The following is a 21,424-nucleotide window of genomic DNA, read 5'->3' on the forward strand; positions in this document are numbered from 1 at the left end:
ACACAACCACATCCTCAGGTTGCCTGGGGAGTCCGAAGCTACTGCAGCACCTTCTGTTGCCACTGCAGCACCTTCTGTTGGCGCTTTCGATGCCGGGGCCAGCTTCTGCCCCTGTACTTTTAATGGGGGTAGGAGACGAGTGAGGGGCAGAAAAGATGGAATAGATCTTAACAGGTCCCTTCGAACCAACATTTCTGTGATTATAACCAAATAATTATCAGAAACAAAAGAAAACCCACCGCTAAGCCAGAAAAATCTAGGTAGGTATTAATAATTATTTCTGTTTATCCTCAGTTGTCTTTTATTGGGTCAATAATTTTCCAGAAAAATACCTTAACATAGTAATAAATGACTGAAATCGCTCAGCCCCATCGGTCTAAGAAAGATCATTGTGGCTGGAACAGTGTGGTACTGAAATCTTTGCTCAGTGAGATGACCGAAATGGATCTTTGATAAAGCTGCCTGATTTCCAGTTGGGTTATTTCCATTGTCAGGACTAGCAATACCATCCTTGTGCACACACACAGAGGAAAAAAAAAACACAAAACAATAAACAACACAACCCACAAGTGATCGTAGATAGCAAAATCTTTTCTGTCCAAAGATCGCTTGTGAGATAAACGTTCTGAGCAAGACAAGGCACCAGGCAGCTGGTATTGCATAAAGTCTTAGAGGAGTAACAAGATACAGGAATCCGAAGGGCACAAACACAGTAGCCTCCTTCCAAGTTGAGTGTACTGAATGTTTTTAAAAAGCAATAATTACTATTAACAATTGTGTTGCGGTAATGCCTAGAGGCCTCATTCAGGTATCAGGAGAACGGTGCCAGGCAGTGTGTATACCCATGCACGGAGGCGGGCCCTGCTCTGGAGAGCTTACACACCGGGTTTTGGAAAACTGGCTATGGAAATACTCTGGGGAAGAAGAAAACCTTGTTAAAAGAGCCAGCAAAATTTGCATGATGTCCAGAGACTGTAACTTGTAGCAACACTCTAAGGCTCTTTGGCCCTCTCATCCCAAAGGCAGGTTTTAACCCTTTCACTTTATTTTTCTTCCTAGTGTTAACGACAACAAACTGTGTTTACAATGTTCTCAAATTGTCCAACTGATTTTTCTTCTGGGGAAAACTTGCTTTAAAATGTGGTTTCTATTTAAAGCCTTGTATAACACATTTTAGCCCAAAGCATTATTTAGTGGCTACATTCTAAACCACTTCAAAAATGTGTTTTTTATAATAGAAATCTTAAGAGGTGACCACCCTAATGTTTGTTTGACCTTCCCCTCTCACACTTTTGCTATACCACCCAACTCTTTTCTTTAAATAGAAAAAGTCTGTAGGTATAACAATCCTGATATGAAGGGGGAAAATGTGTTTCAAGTGAGGTCATATATCACATCAATGGAATAAGACAGTGCAATTGCTGCACATGTTGAAGTTAACCTACCTGAAACATTTGGAAAAACTATCAGAATTATGCCAGGGTCACATGGAAGTATACTTATTCAGGATGTTTACATTTTGTCTCTGCCAAGCAACTACTTCATTTAATCCCCCACAACAACTTCAAAAACAAAACTTACCAGGAAAAAAAAAAAAAACAACAAAACCAAAAACAGGGTAAAGCTGCACTTTACCTTCCCACAGAAAAACTGAAAATTTGGGGCAGGGGGCGAAAGGGGATATCCAGTTCTCTGGCTCTCTACCTTCCTAACCTGGCAGCTTCAACAACTGCCACCAGCTACTGCTGACCTGCTGCACATCGGCTCCACAAGGCAAAACTTTGCGCTGCACGACTACACCCTTTCTTTCCTGTCTTGCAGCCTAGTTTTTCATATGCACAAACGAGCAGGGAATTCACATACACAATAAAAATGAAATAAATACTCTCAGCTGTAAAGTGTGAAGTAACCATACAGAGTCGAAGACACCTTGAACATATGGTTCAGCCTTGCCACACACAACATGCACAGCAAAAACACTGGAAACATCCATCCCTATGTACCAGACAACTCTCAGGTGGAGAACTCTGCCCAGGAGTGCAGGCAGGGAAGGGCTTAGGGAGAGCAAGATGTACGCAATGAGCTGTGTCACCAGGGAAAGGAGAAGAGGGCTTGAACTCTTACCCAATCTGTCCTCCAGCTTCTGGATCTGCCTGAAGTTAGTAGATCATAAATGACCCCTTTGATGGTGAAAATTAAGAGCCTTCTGACTGCACCCCTTCTTTCCTCTCATCACCCTGGCTGCTACATGAAGAAATTAGGAGGTAGTCAGACTACCTGTTCCTTTTAGTATTTTAGGTGTCCCTTTCAGGCAACTCCAATTCCTAACAACTCTATCTATTGAGCTTCTTCATTATGTATTTGCAGGGCCAGCACAATTATTGACAAATTCATTCTTCTTCACAAGGTTACAAAGACCAGCTGTGATTTCTGCTGCTTCTAAACCAAGTTTCCAGCGCAAGCTCTGGAACCATTTGAAATTTAACAACCTAATCCCAAGAGCTGGAGAATCATAACATTCTGCACAAATTGATGTCGTTAAGGCAATTTCAGGCAAAACTTCAACTCCCTTGTTGCAGATGCTGAAAACCCCTGCAACAGCAGTAAGTGGGAAATCTGTATTTAATGCTACATAAATAAAAAGCAGTTTTCCTTTCCATGAGCACACAGATTCTTCCAGGATCCTCTGGCTAAGATGCAAACCATTCTTTCTACTCATTCCCTCCTTCCCCCGCACCATCCAAAAAAATATACAAACAGAACTACACCCACATTGTCTCCTCCAGATATCTGGACCCATATGAGTGTGCCTGGTGTTTCCCGGCCACACGATTTCGCTCTCCAGCCTCAGCCTTCTGATGCCAGCAAAAACATGATACATTACTCACAGCAGTAAGTGTCTTGGATACGTTTCTACAAAACACCACAGTGCAAAGAGGAGCAAGGGCTCCTTTGAGAAACTGGAGGGGAGTGGCATCTCCGTGTTTTCCTTCAAAGCACATTTGCTGCCACTCCTGCATGTTCTAAGCTACCCCTTCTTCCTCCAGGAAAAAAAAAAAGAAAACTCTCAGAAGTTCATAAACCCCACGAAACTAACCATTTAGGAGTCACTCCTTTGAACACATTCTTGTTTTTCTAAGCAAAATCCATCACTCCACCATAAACCACAAGTCACCCTAACTAAGAAGAAAATAAACTCTGTTGATTGCAGAGTTTATTTCCCCCAAAGGGCAAAGTTCTGCTTCAACTCATCCAAAGAGAAAGAAATCAATGTCTGTTCCTAAACCTTCTCCTTCTGCACAGCAACATAAAATGCTACCACAGTGGTATGTAAGGTCATCAGCTTCAAAGCAGCTTCAACTACTGTAGCTGCAGAAGCAAAAATGATGAAAGACACCATATGGCTTCTGTCATGGTAGATAAAGATAATGGAGGCATATAATGAAAATTTCAGTTTCTCCTCTCTTTGTTTAATCTTTCCCAGTGCAGCACCGACAATCCCCTGCAAGCCTTTCTTTTCCAGCTATAAAGCACTACTACTTCTTTGAATCACGTTTTTTCTCTGGCAGATAAAATGTTTTACTTAACGATGTCCTAAAACTCAGCAAATTCGATTAAAAACATACAGAAAAAAGTAATTAGATAAACATCTGATACTATGATAAATCCTATTACAGAAACTCAAACATTCTCATAGGCAGCTGAGTCAGAAGATAAAAGCCTATGGTCTCATGAGCACGGCACATCAAAAATGCAAGCATTAAGACTTACCAATTTCTTCTATTTCTTCCAGGAAATCATTATATTCACTTAGACTGGGAAAGTCGTCTTCTCTTTTATTGTATCTTTGAGAGAAGAGAAACAAGTATTTATATAAACACACAAAGATGCAATTTCAATTCAACAAGGCTCTTGCTGCAAGCATATTAAGCATGGACCTAGTTTTATTCACTACATGCTTTACAGCTCCCAGAGCTGACCAATGTACAGAATCTTTAAAAGGAGACAGAAGTGCTTGTTTCAGAGGAAAGGAGCCAGCCTGGCATAAATCAGTGCTATCTTTGCCTACTGTTTGCCGATTCCTTTTCCAGGGTTACAGGTAAACAGGAGCACAGAGGCTAGGATATACTAATTCCAAGCCAGCCTTTCAGCATGAGAAACCTGTTAACAAAGGCAGAGACAACAGTACCACCCACAAGGAAAGCTTCTCTAGAAGTATCAGAAAAGGATGTTTGGCTTTATGGCAACAATAGAAAGCATATGTCAGCAGCAAACTGAAAATGCTACACAACTATCTTATTTCATATCAATAGACCATTCCAGAACTCATTTATCCAACTCCTGATAGCTGGAAAAAGTAAAAAGATGAAGGGACAACTGGGTAGAACATAGACAGCCTCTGAAAGTCAAAACATGCAGGCTTTCTTCCCAAGAAAATACAAAGTTGAGACTGTCTGCTCTGTGGACTAAGATACATGACACCCAGGAGTATAAAGATCTAATCCCAGGAACTCAAGCCAAATTCCAATTTGGGGACATTTTTTCCACCTACTAAAAACTAATCTGGCACTTCCAAGTGGGCCAAGCATTTTATAACATTTTCTGTTCTAACTACATTTCATTCCGTGTTTAGTCAACTATGCTGACTTCATTCCAGTTTGACTTTTGTTAACTGCAGTAGACTTTATAATCAAACATCAAAATTATTACTACTTTCCACATCAGCATCTTGGTATTCAATGACATGATCTCCTCACATCTCGGCAACATCATATAATTCATTTAGTGTTGTACTAAGTCTTAGATAAAGGCTGCCAAGCTTACAATTTACCTGTACGTTCCTTTTTGCACACACAACTCTCTCCAGGTTTCTTATGTTCCATCAGACCCTATTTTACCAAAACATCAACTGGCTCACTTATTTGCCTTATAAAATGTTGTTTCTTGGCCACAAGGAGCGAGATGCAATTTTAGTTGTCATTTATCTCAATTCCAAGAGCTCTCAAATCTGCATGACAGACTAATAACACAAGGCTTGTAAGGAAGCATTTTCACTAACAATTACTGCATGAAGTAGAAAACAATGTGAACATAGCTTCTCTTTTGTCCATTTTCATTTCGAAGGGAACTGGCCTTCAACTTTCAGAACAGGTCCCCAGGGAACAAAACAATCAAGGTCCTGTTTCTTGCCCCACTCCCACGTTCACCCCCTCAAAGGGAAAGCAGCTGTAGTCCTCAATATCTAATCATCTCCATTTAGGAGGCAAGTCTTTGCCAAAGGAGGCCACATCGAAACACCCAACATTTTCTAATGCTAAGCAGGAATCCCTCAAGGCTAAATTGAGAATTCAGCCCTCAGTTGTTGCATAAAATCAGATTCTCTGAAAACCCTCCATGTTAAATGGAGTCAAGTTTTACAGCTTGTCACTTAAAAAAAAAAATTATCTCTTCTGTACTACTGGAAGAGGAAGTCAATTTTTTCAAATGGTGATCCATGAAATACATCCACCCTCTGTTCTTCTAACTGGTGACACTCACATTTTCAGCACTTTCTTCCGAATTTCCACTTCCTTGTCGACAGCAGGATCCTCAAAGAGCTGTACCCTGAAGTTACTCTTCCGCAGGGGGGTATCGCACTCCTGGCAATTCCCAGACCCTCTCACAAACAGCAGTTCCACACAGCTCTCACATCTGCAGGAGAAAGGGGGTATAAAGGCAGATACATGTTAAACAGTAACTGAAACACAGGATTGTCCTCCTTTTTCGTTGTTTACACACTCACACTATAAGAACACAGTGCATCTCCCTTTGATTTCACTTCAGCACCCAACAGTGGCAGGGAGGCAAGGGCTCTCCACCATGCCTGCAAGGAAACAACCCCAGCAGCACAAATGCATCTATTCTCCCTGCCCAAACGACTCAGCCTCTTTGCTGAGACTGAAAGTTAATCCAAACACAACGAGGGGGTTAGTGTCAAGCTTTTTTACTGACACTATCAAATTCATTTCACATGGACCTGACTGCAATATCCTCATTCGCGCTGAGCACTACCTTGCTGCACAAAAAGCCTCATTTATTTTCTTGATGCCATTCACAGCGCAAGGTACTATTCAGCACAAGCAGGGATACAAATCTTGGCCGCAGCCTTCCAAGCATCTACCAGTAGCACCATGGAGGAACTGCTGTAACAAACCTGAGCTAAACGCCAGCCCAACACAGCTAAAAGAATCAAAATACCATTTTAACCAGCAACCAGCATTATGCAGCTCTCCTGTGCCTTCTGTTAGTACTTTTAAAATTGCACATAAAATATACTTTACACAGAGGCTGCACAGATATAAACCAAAAATACCTTTCTGGTTTTATTTCTTTTGTCTTAATGAAGACTTCAGATTTTAACGAGACACTTGCTGACCAGACAGTTGGCATTTAATAAGGGATGAACACACAGCACGAAAGCCAATTTTAAAAAAAGTACTTGGGTACTAATAACGTGCAAATTTCTAGCAGAGGACAACACCTGCTGCAGTCATTTCCTACTGCCGGGGAGGCAAGGGGCTGTCTATTTATAGCTTTGCTATAGTGAAGCCAAAACAGTTGTACATTAAGGGCTAAGCTGTATTGTACCTTGAAAAACCCAGCACAAAAGCTAAACAAGTTAAGAGAAACAATACTGACATGGTTGTCAAGGTCCTTAAACAAAACTTTCACTCTGCTGACCTACCCCCAACTAAACTGGTTCCAGTACTTAAAGAGGCAGAGCTGGCTAGAGCCAACCAGTTTTACCCAGCTTCTGTTTTCAAGATTATAAAGTGCAAAACAAATGCAATTGTATCTTACAATTTAAAAAAAAAAAAAAAAAAAAAGAGCAATTTTTTGGTTAACACAAGCAGAACTACAGTTTCAAAATGAATCTTGCGCAGCAGCTGCCAACATTAAAGAGCAAACCTTGAATTTACTTGGACATTTTCCTGCTCCAGAATCCCTCTAGTTAGAAAACCAAGCACATTTAAACACAAATTTATCTGGGAAGGGAAAGATCAAACCTTTTAGCACACTAGGCCTGAAATTCAGAAGTTACTGAGACATCAGCTCAAGGAGTATGCTTCTTTATGAAAATAATTTAGTTCATTACTATGGGAGAAGGCACACTAAATGCATGAGAGAAGACAAGGCAGGGAAAGGGTTTTCTCCTTCCTCCCCCCCAACCTGTCTGTGCATGCATCAGCCCAGTACATAAGGACAGTTTCACTGTCTCCTTCGGTTTGGCAGCTTGTGCCGTTTGTACGTCTCTCTCAACACAGCAACAACAAAAAAAAAAAAAACCCTGCCTCCTCTTTCCTATTTTTAAGTTATAGAAAAGGGAGTGTAAAGCTACAGAACTTGGCAGGTGGATCCAAGTGCAGGTGTTTGTATTGTTTTTTTATCATGGTATTGCCTAAGGACCAACAGAACAGGGTCTCCATGTGCAAGATATTATGCACAGACAGTAGCATCTGAAACTACTTCACTCCCCCCTCTCCCTTCCCTAAATCAAAGACATTTCAAGTTTACACAGGACTTGACTATGGAAAAAGTCCCTCCTTGGAAAAGCACTTCGTACAAGTTCTTCAATGCCCTCCCAAACTGAAACCAGTGTTTCTAAGGCTGGAAAATAGCTTTCCATACAAAAAAAAGATGAGTCAACACCTCACTGTGGGAATCCCACTTCAGGTGATCAAGTTCTTTCTCCCTCACTCATGTACATCCACCCTTACATTTATTCATAGATAACTCCTTCTGAATTCAAAAGGGACAAGTCGAAGGCAGACCTGGACCCAGTCCAAATCCTGCCCCCTCTCCATCTCCTGATAGATTTAATATACACAGTTAGATCCCAAGCTTCCTTCCTAGCAGATCTGTCATTCTTGCCCCCCACAAACTGCAACTGCTTTCCCAGCGATGGCACACATGCTTGGCCACACATTTCCATCTCATTCCTGAAGAAGGTTTAAAGCCATCCACTGAACTCCTCTCACACAAGTTCCTTTTGGTTTCTCTACGGACCACTAAAGTCAGAGCTCCTGTATATACCAGGCAGGCAGCTTTCAATAAAGGTGGCCTTTACATTATGAAAACTCCCCCAACCACTGACCTTACACCACAGAGACCACATCAATTCAGGTGACCCTTCCATTTCTTTGCAAGTCCAATTATTCTCCATTTGCCTTAGTGTAAGGACAGTCTTACTATGGAAGCAAGACATCATTCAATGCATCTTTTATTGGCCAACGCATCATACTTGGCTTTCCCCAAATGAGCAAAGCATCAAAACACTTGCTTAACTCCCTTTCAAATCATAGCCAAAACAAGTGCCACGAGTTTTCTTAAATTAGGAGTCTTAAATCAGGAATTTTTAATATGCATATAGGTATTTATGTATGTATACATACCACATATATAAACTAATGATGACAAATGTTCTTGATTAAGAATCAGGTCTATACATTCGTTCAAAACTGAATACATCTGATTGAAGACAACAGTTTCACATGAGGTCTAACCAAACCCTCAGGGCGTGATATTGCTGATTCTCATCTTCACACTGAGGTTGTAAGGCCTCTATGATCTGTATTACATTTCACACGTTCACTTAAATCTGTCATTACCTTTTGGATTCAAGTTTGTATCCTGAGAACAGGTAATCTGGATAAAGGTATCAATGGAAAATGCCCAGGGAGTTACACATGCGCAGATGATGGGAAGACTATTAGTAATGTCACCAACAAAAGCAATCACAACACCTCCAGGAACAATGAAGTCTCCTGATCTTCCACACCAGGATAATAAACACCAGTATGCTCATTTTCATTTCTATGGACACGGCTTTGATTTGTCTTGTTCTTCGCTTTCAACCCCATGAAATATTAAACAAATAGCTCAGTCTCTAAGCAGTCTAGAATGACGCCACTTTTTTGAGGAAAGCAAATAATAAAGCATCTAGATGGTCTGGCACCATCAATGCACAAATAGCACTACATGCCCTCATGTCACTGTTCAAGGACTTCAGGATCAGGATCATGCTAAAAATGCTTTTGGTAACATTGCAGAAAATAAGCAGAGGTTCCTCTCCAGAAAAGTGTTAGATGTTTATCAGCTAAATTACACTTACTGGAACTGAGTGTTTGTTTTGGACAAAGTGTCTTCAAAGGGTAAAAGATTTGTGCCTAATCCTGCATTCCCCACACATGCACACACACACTTCATGAAGGGATGACGGCAGATAAGGAATCAAGCCTCTTGGACACCAAATGGATGAAAAAGGCTCACAACATTAGCATAGCTTGATGGTGCTGCTTACTTTTCTAGCTTGGCTGGCAAGAAAGCAAACAAAACAGAAGAAAGGAGGAGCTATTTTCACAAGCAGGAGTACAAAATATTCTTTCTTTTAAAATTTTAGATTCTGCTGAGCATATCAAAAATTTGCAGGAGTTCAGATACGCAGCCATTAATCATTTCAGAAAAAAAATAATCTTTACGGCTTTTACTGTTGACTAGGAATATTACAGAATGAGTTACTGCCTTTCTTTACAAAGGCTATTTTTAGTAGATATACTTACTAAACAGTACCAAATATTTAGAATCTCTAAGCCCCTCTTCTTCAGCTTTTATAACCAAGATGTTTCTGTTATTTAAAGTAACACACAAAACAAATGATCCTCTCTACTATGGAAAAAACAGTTTAGTTTAAAAAATAATAATACAGTCTTCAACCTATAGCCAAGATCTGAACCACAAACAAATGGGATGGAAAGAATCAGCAAAAAAGATGTGCTTTCACTTGTTCCTCAATTCTGATGTCAGAGGGAAATTTACTTACAGAAACTGAATGACTCTTGATTTATGGCAAGAGAACATTAAAAACCAACGGAAAACACACATACGTGAGAGAGCTTACAGAAAGACATCTAGATTTTAAAATCAAAGATGCTTCTAGAAACATCCACAGGCTTTTTGCTTAGCTTGGGTTAGACAATTTTGTGTTCTTGTACAGAGATTCTTCAACTGAGACAAGAACAGCCCAATTTGGAGTGCACAGCTGTCAAACCTGTTTATTTCACAACCTTCAGTACATTTAGCAAGTCCTCATCACCCGCTGTGGTTTCTGCTACATAGCCAAGAGTTCATCTACTATTTGCAGTTGGCCATTGCAGGCTTATTTTCTAGGCTGATGGACTAACAGGCACAGCCTAGAAGACAGGTTCTTCCTAGAGTCTGCAACAATGACGCTCTCTGATCTGAAAAGCTAAGGGATTTTTTTTTTTCCCCATGTTACAGGTTAGGGATCAAAAGCTGAGGAACGAGAAAGAAGCGTGACGGCAATGACACCAATTACTTCTGAGAGCCTTGGAATAAAGGAGCTTACGAGATCAGTAGCTCCCAGATGAGTAGGGAGTTGGGGACAAAAATAAGTCTTTTCCTTTTCCCACCTCAGCTTCAGAAAGTCAGGAATCCTTATTCACGTACTTGCAGAAGCAGCTGCCTATGTGTTTTGGGTCATCTCTTCCCTGTCCGCCAAATCCAAGAGGGAGCTGGGAGAAGAAGATACGAATTACTCTTTCCCTCTTCCTCTGTTCAGATTCTGTGAAGTCCTACCCATGGGGATTTTGCTGTTCTCACCCTGTAAGCAGACAACTTCAGAATGCTCTCAAAACCTTATTTGGCCAAAAACCCCACAATGGGTCTGTCTTCAACTAGTAAATAAACAGGTCTCACAAGCAGCCCGCACACCATGTAGAGATTACAGCTGGTTATGGCAATCAGAAACAGCTCAGATTTCAGGCAGAAATCACAACTCAATCAATCAACAGATGATAATTTTGGAGTTTTAAACGCTGTTGATAAGCTATCTGCAGTTGTCTGCAGTTCCCCTCTGTTCAGCCCACAGTAACATGCACTGCAAGACAGAAATCTCAGAGATTACTTTGCTTAACATTTAACTTTTTTTCAAAAGTATTGAGACTCCAAAGAGCTGATCTTAACCCCTCCTTTAAACAACAAAGCAAAACAGAAATAAAATTCTCCAGTATTCTGCCTATATCTGTATTATGCCAACTCTCAGCATCATCCACCAAGCTGCTGAGCATCAAACCTCCTTTTAGACTGCTTATATCTTTTGGGAAAAGGATGCATGCACATGCTTTTGTTTCATTTTTGTTCTGTCAGGCGCGTTCTGCTCCGTATTGCAGAAAGGAGGAGGTTAAATGAGCCCAGACATCTCGAAAATTTAGGAGATGCTCAGCCACAGTTAACTCTATTTTCCAAACACCCATATACAAACTCTGATACACAGACCAGTTCATCTCAACTGCACTTATCAGAAAGAAAGCAGCCCAGGTAGTGGTTGAACTGCAGCCTTGAATGACTGGCATTTTAAACAACAAAAAAAAAGACATACTGAATCAATTAATAATAAACAGAAACATTTCCACCACCCATTGTGTTTCAACATCTCCATTACAAAACCATTTCAAGTGGCTCGGACCTGACAAGAGAGTTTGCAGCAAGCTGAAACTTAACTCACATTTATCCTGTACAGATGAGCCTTTTCTTTTTTTGGAGAAGAATCTTTTCTTTTTTCTTTTCTTTTTGGAGAAGAACCTTTTATGGTATTAACTCTAGATAGTACAGAGAAAGTATTTCTGTAGGTATTTAAATAAAAGTGGTTCTTTACGAGATACTGCTGCCTAGTCAATTAAGCACATAATCATAAAAAACATGTCTTGCAGTACAGTTATGCCAATTTGGTCAAAAACCAGGTCAATACTTGACAGGCCAATTCTTGACACTTCAAGAGCAGCTGTGCGGCATTGAGAAATAAGTGTTTTCACAATGACTAGGCACACCAAAATCGACTGAGAATTTACCCAATGTACCAGAACAACTACTTCAAATCCATTACAGTCTACCGGGCAAACACATGCACTAAAATAATAATTCAACTATGTCAATAACCCCTTTATTATGCTTTATTCTCGTTGAATAAGAACCTTTGCAAGCTTTCAAGGTTCTCAACAAACATCAAATTGGGCAGCTAAGAGGATTAACAGCTGCCCACAGCACACCTTAAAACACAATTACGAAATTTTCTATGTCTGTCTAAAATGCAGAAGCTGCACTTTTTAGACACAATCCAGCTCAACATTGCCCATTATCTCACAAGACAAACATACTTATCGTTAACAAGTTTAAGATCTCACACCGAACTCCATACAAGATACGTTGCTCCCTTCTCCTTCCTTTAGGAATTTTTTAACTCGTGAGAAAGTCCTACACCATGGTGTGGGTTGAACAGCCCCCAGAGCTGACAGGTCTTACTAACTCAAGTATTTTGATCATTTACTTACTCAGTCTTACAAAAGACCTGCATATGCCAGAAATCACACTGGAAAAAAACACAGGCAACAGAAAATAAACTCTTAGGGGACCCAAAATAGTCATGACAAATCTTTTACTTGACCCGAAACAAAGCTACTACCTTCTGTTCTGTATTTTCAACGCATTTTACAGTGCAACAACAGCATGGGGAAGCAAGACAAGGAAATGCAGCTATACAGTAAAAGGGATAAAAAAAATCAAAAGGTATTTGTGGCATGATGGGATATCCTGACCACATTACTGAGGGCTTGTCACAAGACACTCCCATATTTCATGTCTAATCTCAGAAAGTAAGAAGATAAAGTTGATAAGACACACACCTGTAAGACAACCAGGCATATGACCGAGGTTTTCCACAAAAACAACAGTGGTTTGGGGTCTCAATGGGAAAAACGCAAGTGTTTAAAACTCAAAAATCAAAACCTTTACCAATCTCTTGCAAACATAGCAGTTGAATTATCTGCCCATGTTGGCTCATCTCTCCCAGCTTTTGGGAGGAACCAAGCCAAATTTCTGCCAAGAGCATAGGCTTGTGTTTCACTCAAAGCATAAGAAGTACACAGTCCAGTTTCCTTAAGCTATTCAAATACAGAAAGACAGTGTGGGTGTATGTACACACACTTAAAAACAACTAAAAAAAACAGTATGTTGGAGCAGTAACTGCATCATCCATGTTCTGAACAGTTCTGAGAACACTGTCAGTGCTCAAAAAGCAATGTGTAATGAAGAAGTGTCCTCTCTACCATTATGCCTGCTTGGTTTGAAAAGACTGAAAGAACAATCTGCCATGACAAAATGGTAGGTGGGAGCTCCTGTATAAATCTTGGTTTATGATACAAGAAAGGCAACTGTTTCCTTTTACATAATTTGTCAGAAACGAGTGACCAAACTCAAAGGTTAGGACACCAATACCCATTCTTGTGAGTAGCAAAAGTCCCAACAACCTTGAGTTTATACATGCAGCCTAGGAACACTACAACTGTATTTCTACATGTTAAGTCAGCACCAATGTCAATGAAGCTGCTGTAATCTGCCTTCATGCTGCCATACACTGTCCTTCCCCCGCTGCCCTCTCCCGCAGGCCAGAAACAAACATCTGTGCAGCCACGCAGTTATTTGCTGGGTTATTTTTCAGCCAGATGAACTCTCCCACTTGGTTCACCACATTGTTCACAAACGCTTGTACCAGCACACAGCAATGGGCAAAGTGAAGGCAGGAACGAGCAAGCAGGGTGAGAAAGCTGAAGTGGGATGTTGTCAAACATAAAATCCCAGGCAAAGCAAGCATACCGCACCACTATCATGGAGTCTTGAAAGTCAGACATGTTTAAGACTCATTCATTAGGGAAGTTGAAGCATGAAGAGAACAGGGACTGTGTTTAGTACTGGACAATGCAGTTAGGTGCCCAGCAGCATGGGCAGGCACTTTTGTAAACACCACCACATACATACAAAGCTTTGCAGATCTCCTCTCGAAGCGGAACTAGGAGAACCCTCAAGTGAACTCCAGGCCCCAACAAGTTCAGCAGCCAAACTTCCTGCAGCCTTCAGACAGGTCAGGGCATCCCACAAACAATGCTCCCATTCAGGCAGCTTCCACCTGTGTATTGACACTGCGAGGGCTTTGACAAAGGGAGATACCCCAGCTGCCGACATGCCTGCGACGAGCACCAGCACCAGCGCAGCTGGGCTGCAAAACAAGGGAAGAGGACAGCAGCACAGCAGGCAACCTCGGAACAGCTTCGGCTGATGTAGGATCACATCGTCAAAACCTCTGGTAATAAAAGACCCTCCCCAGCATTCAGTACACTCTTGACAAACTGTGTAATAACATCTGAAGCGAGACTGCTCAACCCTAGGAGAAATACTTCCCCTGGAAGAGGGCTCCTCAACAATGTCGATGGAAGTAAGCACAGTAAATCAAACTCGTGGAGATGCCCAGCATGGCCAGGGACCCCCAGAAAGGTCCTTTCAGTCTGAACAAGACCCCAGAACTAAGTGACTGGGGAGAGCCACTGGTTGGGAGAGCATAAAAAGCTGCTCCTCTCTTCCCAAGCTCTGAATTCAACAGCACCCTATGCTGTTTAATAAAATTTGTCCTTCCCTGCCCTCTTACAAAGCTTTTATGGCATATCCAGCTATTTTAGCTTGATCCAAAAGTATAAGGAGAGAAAACACAACCCAAAGAGCGTCCATCACTATTTCAGGGTACCCTAAAAGCTGCTTGATCAACACACCTCTAGAAAGGTGAGTCAATTACAACACAGTTACAACACAAGCAATCCAAGAACGGGTAGGGCAGCCGACAGAGAATAAGAAGTATTTTTCAGAATTGCTAAAAGCAAAATAGCCAAAAAGCATGTCACATAATTTCAGAATATTTTAAACAAAGCATACAAGATTACTTTACAGGCAAGTCCTTCCACAATAAAAACTGAAGGAACACAACTGAACAAAAAAAATTCATGCATTTGAAACAAGTCACCAAGTGACAGGGAGCTCATCGTTTAAAGAACACCAAGGAGAGGAAGATACACCTCCACACCAATTAAATAGTAGCTCATGGTCCCTCTGCACTGCGACGCAGTCATGAAAAGGCACACACAACCTAAGGATGTATCAGAAGAGCTGCTGCTGTCAGAGACAATCACCAGTGGGATGTGAGGAGGCTTCACCTGAAATGACACATGCAGTCCTGGTCACTCACACGCAAAACAGATAAGCTCACCCTATAAACGCAGAAAAGGGCAACTAGTACGATCACAAGATTGGGAGGACTGGATCATCAGAGAAGAAACAGCAGAAAAAACTACTTAAACTAGAACAAACAGGTCCAACCAGTAGAGTAAAAATTTATACTGGAAATTGTAGTTTTCACCAGCCACAAGAGTGAAAGTCTGGAACCACATCCAATATAAGTAAAAGGGCAAAAATTAGTTTCAAAATGAAGTTTTATAAGCTCACGAGGAGGATTTGATGACCTGACTGTCTTCAACAGGTAACTAGATTTGATAACCAAGAAGGTGCCTCCAGTCCTATTTATGGTCCTAGCTACATGCTCTAAAGTCTGAAACCCTGAGACAACAACAACTCAGGAAGAAAAATAAAAAAGGAGAGAGAAAAGCTCATTTTGGTGAAGATATGTCAATATTACATGCATCTCTGAATACTGAAAACTTTTTTTAAAGGACGACATGCATGGCACAGATGTTCTAGCATCTGCTCCTTCTGCTCATTGACAGAAATAACTCCTAACCGTCAGTCTAAAGCAGTCTGTCATAAATTACAGAGATTTGTATTATTTTATCAATAAACAATTAATTTATTATATCTGGCATAAATCATAATATGTATATGTCTCAGAGATCAAAACTTGATTCGTTTTCATCGATTTTTTTCACTTTATGGAAAAAGAGAAGGTAAGATTATACCATTCTGCTTGTGTTTCTTTAATAGCTGATGCAATAGCACAGAAGAAAACTAGAGAGTAAGCATTCTCACCTTATTTCAGATAGTACATGTAATTTAATACGGATATATATTCTACTAGCACGTAAAAAAATCTTCTGGTAGCAAGTCCATATTAGCTGATGTGTACTTCTGTACACCTTGCCCTACACCATGCCTTAGCTCATGGGTAAAACAAGTTTAGATGAACGACTTCTGTGCAGCAAAAGGTGGTGGCCATGACCCAACAAATCATCATTCCCACCTCTTCATCAGTCCCATACGGCCTTAGGGAACAAACTGCTTCCCAAGACAGGCCAAAAGCACCAGTAGCCTTTGAATATGAAGGACTCGGTAGTATTTTTGTTGTTGAGAGCACTCTGGTTTCCCAGACAAGTGTAGGTAATTTTACATCATATCCCAATTCCCTGCTGGAATTTCAATTGATTGGGGCATTCATTTCCTGCCCTAAAGCACCATTTAGAATAACTTGCTAAATCTGTTGCCTTTACTATTACAATTTGAATAGCTGGATGTCAGAGAAGGAAGAATGATCTCTATGCAGTCCTGAAATACCTTACAGAGCAGAGTCTAAATTCTTCTTAACATTAAGTTGCAGAAAATCTCATCGGAAGAAAGAAAAAACAAACAAAAAATCCAACTCAATAACGTTTTATTGCCATCATTCATTCAAATACAGACTTAATCCTTACAGAAATAAGCCTGGGCAAGTATCTTTTAAAAAGACATTTTTAAAAAAGAAAAATGCACTTGCAAAGAGTGAAAAGGTTTGTGTATTTCTCTTTTTGAAAACGTAGAAAAAAATGTATATCTTTGACATGCAAGATATGTACAATTAAAAAAAAACCAAAACCTAACAAACCATTCAGGGCTTGCTGAACAAGTTCACTTCAACCATAATCAGACACAGGAACAGGGGTGCTAGGGACCCTGGAGTCATTCCCTGCATTTCTACAGAGCCACGCGTTAGACTGTCCAGAGAAATCTGCAGAACATTTGCCCCTGAACGTGCCACGGGCCACACAGAGCTCCACAACCCAGCACTAAGGTTTTGAGAAGTCTACTTATTTTGTAACCTAAAAAATTTAAAGGAGATGTAAAGAATGAGCCCCAAACCAAGTAAGGCATCTCTTGGTGCAATGGATCGCTTATTTAGGAGGGTCCGTGCTATCTTTGTGCCCAAAGCTCATTTGCATCATATCACTTCACAGAGCCAGCACTTTTGATCCACTAATGATCTTTAGCATCACAAATACCTTACCTCGCTCTGTGGCCACAGTCTCTGAAACTGCAGCACTAATAAAGGCAAAGTACTAGAGTCACAGGTTTAGGTTTAGTTTCTGTAACACAACAGATTTTATTGCATTTTCTTGAAAAAGCTTCTTTACCTCACCAGTCTTCGTTTTCCTCAGTATAAGTGCAAAGGAGATACTCATTAGAAAATCCCAACAGTAGCAATTCAAACAGCTTCCCTGCCTCTCTAGTCTCATTTGGGAATCTCCTACTTCCTACCAATTTTTAAGGGTCACTCCTCACTCCATTTTCACATAATCCCTAAACAACCATTATCACATCTTTTCTCAGCATGAGATAAAATATAGACTGTGCTTCACAAACGGTGGAGACCTTAAGATTACATTCTTGGTAGGACACAGCATGATAAATATTTCAGAGATGTCTTGAAATACCCTACAATATACAACATGTGGCTAGTGAAACAATCTCAAAAACAACTACGTTTTGACTTATTAAAAAAAGAAAAGAAAAACACACCAAAACCCAAGCTGGCCATTGAGCAAGTCAGATTGCGACTTCCTTTTTAAGCGTGGCAGAGATCCTGACATACTTAAAGCCTCGTAGGGAACATTTTTTTGCATTGTAAATTTAATCTTTCAAAAAACACACTTTTTCCTTAAGGTTAAAAATAAATGGCAATTGCTATTTTAGCACATTAAACCAGGTGGTGAACATCACACAAACTTTTTGAAGTTAAATTGTAAGGTCACATTCAATGCAACTACTTTTAGAGGAAGGTATTAAACAAAAATAAGGAGGACATGTGTCAGACCTTCATTAGCTATGCTGGCATCTCAACCATCTTCTAGAGATTGTAGGGGATAAAAACCCAGCCCTATTTCAGTGAAGTTGGAGGTAGCTTCACAGGTTATCAAACAGGACTCTAAGTAAGCAAATACATTACTCATCATACCACAGAGGTAACACAAACTGTTCTTCCCAAAGTCGCAGCACATTTCTAACAACTTTATCATGATGAAAACTTGTGATGCATATTCATTCTTTTAATATTTGTTAGTAGGAGAGGCACCGAGGAGAATCAGTTGCACAATGTGGGAGAAAAAAGCAAGACAACATGTATTAATGGAGGATCAAAAAGACAATCAAAAAGACAAAAGCAAAAAAAAAATTTCTATTTTAGCAAAATACATTATATTCTTGTTTGTATTTGTATCTGCACTTGTTACACCCCAAACCACACAAAATAGAACACCCCGGTGTAGTTACTCAGCAGTGGATGCAGACACCGGGACAAGACACTGCAGAGGACATGGGGAGGACAACACAGAGCTGCCTCCCCACATTGGTAAGTTGATCACGATCGAATTGTTGTCAAACGATTTGAAGTCAGACAAATATCCACAAATCTGTTCTTCCTTATGTGGAGTTCCTCCCATGCATAAACACCAAACTCGGAGCACAGATTTGTTGGGCATCTGTGTGTGACTCGTTATTTGTGTGTGGAAATGGCTTGGAAGAAATATTTTTGAATGTCTGTTTTAGTATAAACCCCGCCTGCCACCCTCTGTAGAATGGGTCTAACGTACTCATTTTGCAGAATATTTTTGTTAATTCCTATCTCTGCATAATGTTAACTGAAAAAATAAGTTCGCAAAATTTCCATTCACTACTTCAGCTGTAAATATAATGCAGACAACCAAAACCCACCATCATCCATGGCTACAGCCTTATGCTGCGTGGCACCATAGCCCACTAGTCCTACTGACTAAATAAAGAGCCATTGAAAACCACTAAGGAAATGGAAATCTGGCACAAGATTCAGATGATCAGTTCCAGGCAATATTTGAGCTTATCTGTTTTATCCAAACATCAGCTGAGAAGCATTCAACAATGCTGCAGGTTCTCATAAACACCACACTGCTCCATAACTATACGGGATCTGTGTGCGTATTCAAAAGCAGCATTTATTTAGGCTTACAACAGCTGTATTAAAGCCATGTGTAAAGAACATCGTTCCTGGGCTGAGAAACAGTGAGTAGTATTTTCCTTATCCATATAAATCACACATAATAAACGCTTGATATTATCTAGGGCCAGTAAAGCAGTCAAATTAAAACAAGTCAGGAGAGTATACCCTTGAGCACGTATCTCTAGGAAGACTGAAAGCCTTTGAACACAGAATTTCATCCCTTTTGTATGCTCCTAGCCACATTCAAATAACGAGCTTATACATAATAACGACAGGATTTCTTCTTCAGCCCCTCCCCACCATCCCCAATCAAAATACCTATTTTACAAGTGAATTTTTGATACTGCAGCCCCTCCAAGAAAGCGACAGCCCCTAGCAAATTCCTGGATGACCAACAAATTGGGTGACGCAGTAAAGAAACACAAAAAAAAACAAAGTATCAGTTTTTCAGAAACCAGAGGCCCCTCCAATTGCTGACATTTTGGAGATCCTCACTTAACACCGACCACCTTTAACCTTCTCGGCCAAAGCGAACTGCACATGCGCAAAAGACAAAATTCTCTCTACTCAAATATGAATCTCCAAAGAGATCCCAGACTGTGAATTATCTTCTCTCACCATTTTATGAAATTATGTATTACTATGAATTACTGGGCTCAATCCTGCAAGCTTAATGCACAGACTCTCCTTGATGTCCAACAGGGATAACCTGGGCAAACAAGGCTCCTTCCACCTGGGCTTAGGGACGCGTTTTCAGAACAGTTGTGTGAAATTTTAATTTTTCAGATTTGAAGGCGTAAGCTCAGCACTGTGGCATGCACTTGGGTAGGTGGTTACTTGTTTGCTGTTCTGTAACATCCTTACTTAGACAACTTTTCCCATGTAAGGGTTCGCTGCCACCTTTATAGATAAAACTAGCATCTAAACTGCTATTACTCACAAGTGCAAGAAAGACCTTTTGCCACAGTCCTTGCAAGATAAAGTCCTTCAACTCATCACCAATACCCATGATTCGTAGTCTATTTCATTTAAATCCACACTCCTGCTATTTATAATGCAATTTTAGTCAGGTCTCTAAAGCTCTCAGACCCCCATGAACTTAAGCCACTTCCTTAACTTTGCAACTTTTATCTAAAGGGCAATCCAAGCTGCTTCCACTCCCTAAAACCACATGCAGCGTTTTGGATAGAGGTATAAGGTGTTCTACTCTTTACCATCATTTTCTCCAAGAAACATTACAATGTTATAGAAAAGTGATCATCTTACCTACTTCCACAAAGGACAGTTTACTAGTCAAAAATAAATAAAGGGATCCAAAGATAAGGAAGAGATGGGTTGTTTGTAGCTACTGAAGATTGCACCCTCACTATTGCAGCTATCATGCACTCAACAATTAAACCCTGAAAAGATTCCAGTTACCAGCACAGGCTACGGTTCATGACTGATGGTCCCATTGTGCAACAGAAGTATTTGAAAAGCAACTACAGCCTTTTGCATTTACAGCCTATCAGCCTACCCAGGGCTGAAAACACCATACTGGGTGTTTTCCTCGGAAAACCCTGTAAAACAAGTCTGGTGACACCCACTGCAGCACAATCTGAATCCAATATACAAAGTTAATCAGTCTAACAATATTCCCCAGTACAAAACATGCTACGGATGGTCATGAACATCACAAAGATCAGGCCACATTCCCAAGATTACTAAACCCAACACAGAAAGAATCACACCTCTGTCTATATGGGTGAAGCATAGCCATTACCTGCTGCCCTATCATCATCATCTTCCCTCAGCAATCTAGTTAACTGGGACAGTGGGGATGTCAGCCCCAAAACGCATCACCCTACCCTATTTAGCTTGCCAACAGGGATTGACAGGGTCATTAGAAAAAAATAAACGTGTAAATTAATTCAGTGATCCTAAGGCTGTACATAAGATTCTCCCTTCTTTTCCCTCCTTTTCCCTCCTTTTATGAGACCTTTACATCTCACCTCTCACTTTGTGCCGTATCACCACCACATGACATGCTGAGTCTTCAAAACCATTTTGTATTAAAAAATAGAATACATGACTCAGAAGGTTTAAAAACACATATGCTTACTCAAAAAAATACTCCACCCCAAAATATCACCTCTAACAGCAATTTATATTATAGTTTCCAGAACTGCCAAGTACTTGGCTGCAAAACTTTCAAGTGATGGAGCTGAGGCACCTGTGAAATACTGGGTTTTCTTTAAGAACTGCAGAAATCAGCGTTAGGAAACGCCCCAAGGGAACTTCCTTGCTGATGAGCCCTTATGTAAATTTAATGCA

General features: G+C 40.4%; 1 protein-coding gene across 1 annotated transcript in view; it reads right to left on the reverse strand.

Annotated features, from left to right (window-relative positions):
* Window positions 1-21,424, reverse strand: part of MNAT1 (MNAT1 component of CDK activating kinase) — a 124,412-nt gene that overhangs the window by 81,835 nt on the left and 21,153 nt on the right. The window contains exons 2-3 of the mRNA XM_068399804.1: window positions 5,539-5,691; window positions 3,772-3,845 (exon numbers count right to left, since the gene is read on the reverse strand). Coding sequence (XP_068255905.1) covers window positions 3,772-3,845; window positions 5,539-5,691 — 227 coding nt within the window. The remainder of the gene's footprint in view (window positions 1-3,771; window positions 3,846-5,538; window positions 5,692-21,424) is intronic.

The sequence above is a fragment of the Nyctibius grandis genome, chromosome 4, assembly GCF_013368605.1.
Source record: "Nyctibius grandis isolate bNycGra1 chromosome 4, bNycGra1.pri, whole genome shotgun sequence".
In the NCBI taxonomy this organism is placed as follows: Eukaryota; Metazoa; Chordata; class Aves; order Nyctibiiformes; family Nyctibiidae; genus Nyctibius; species Nyctibius grandis.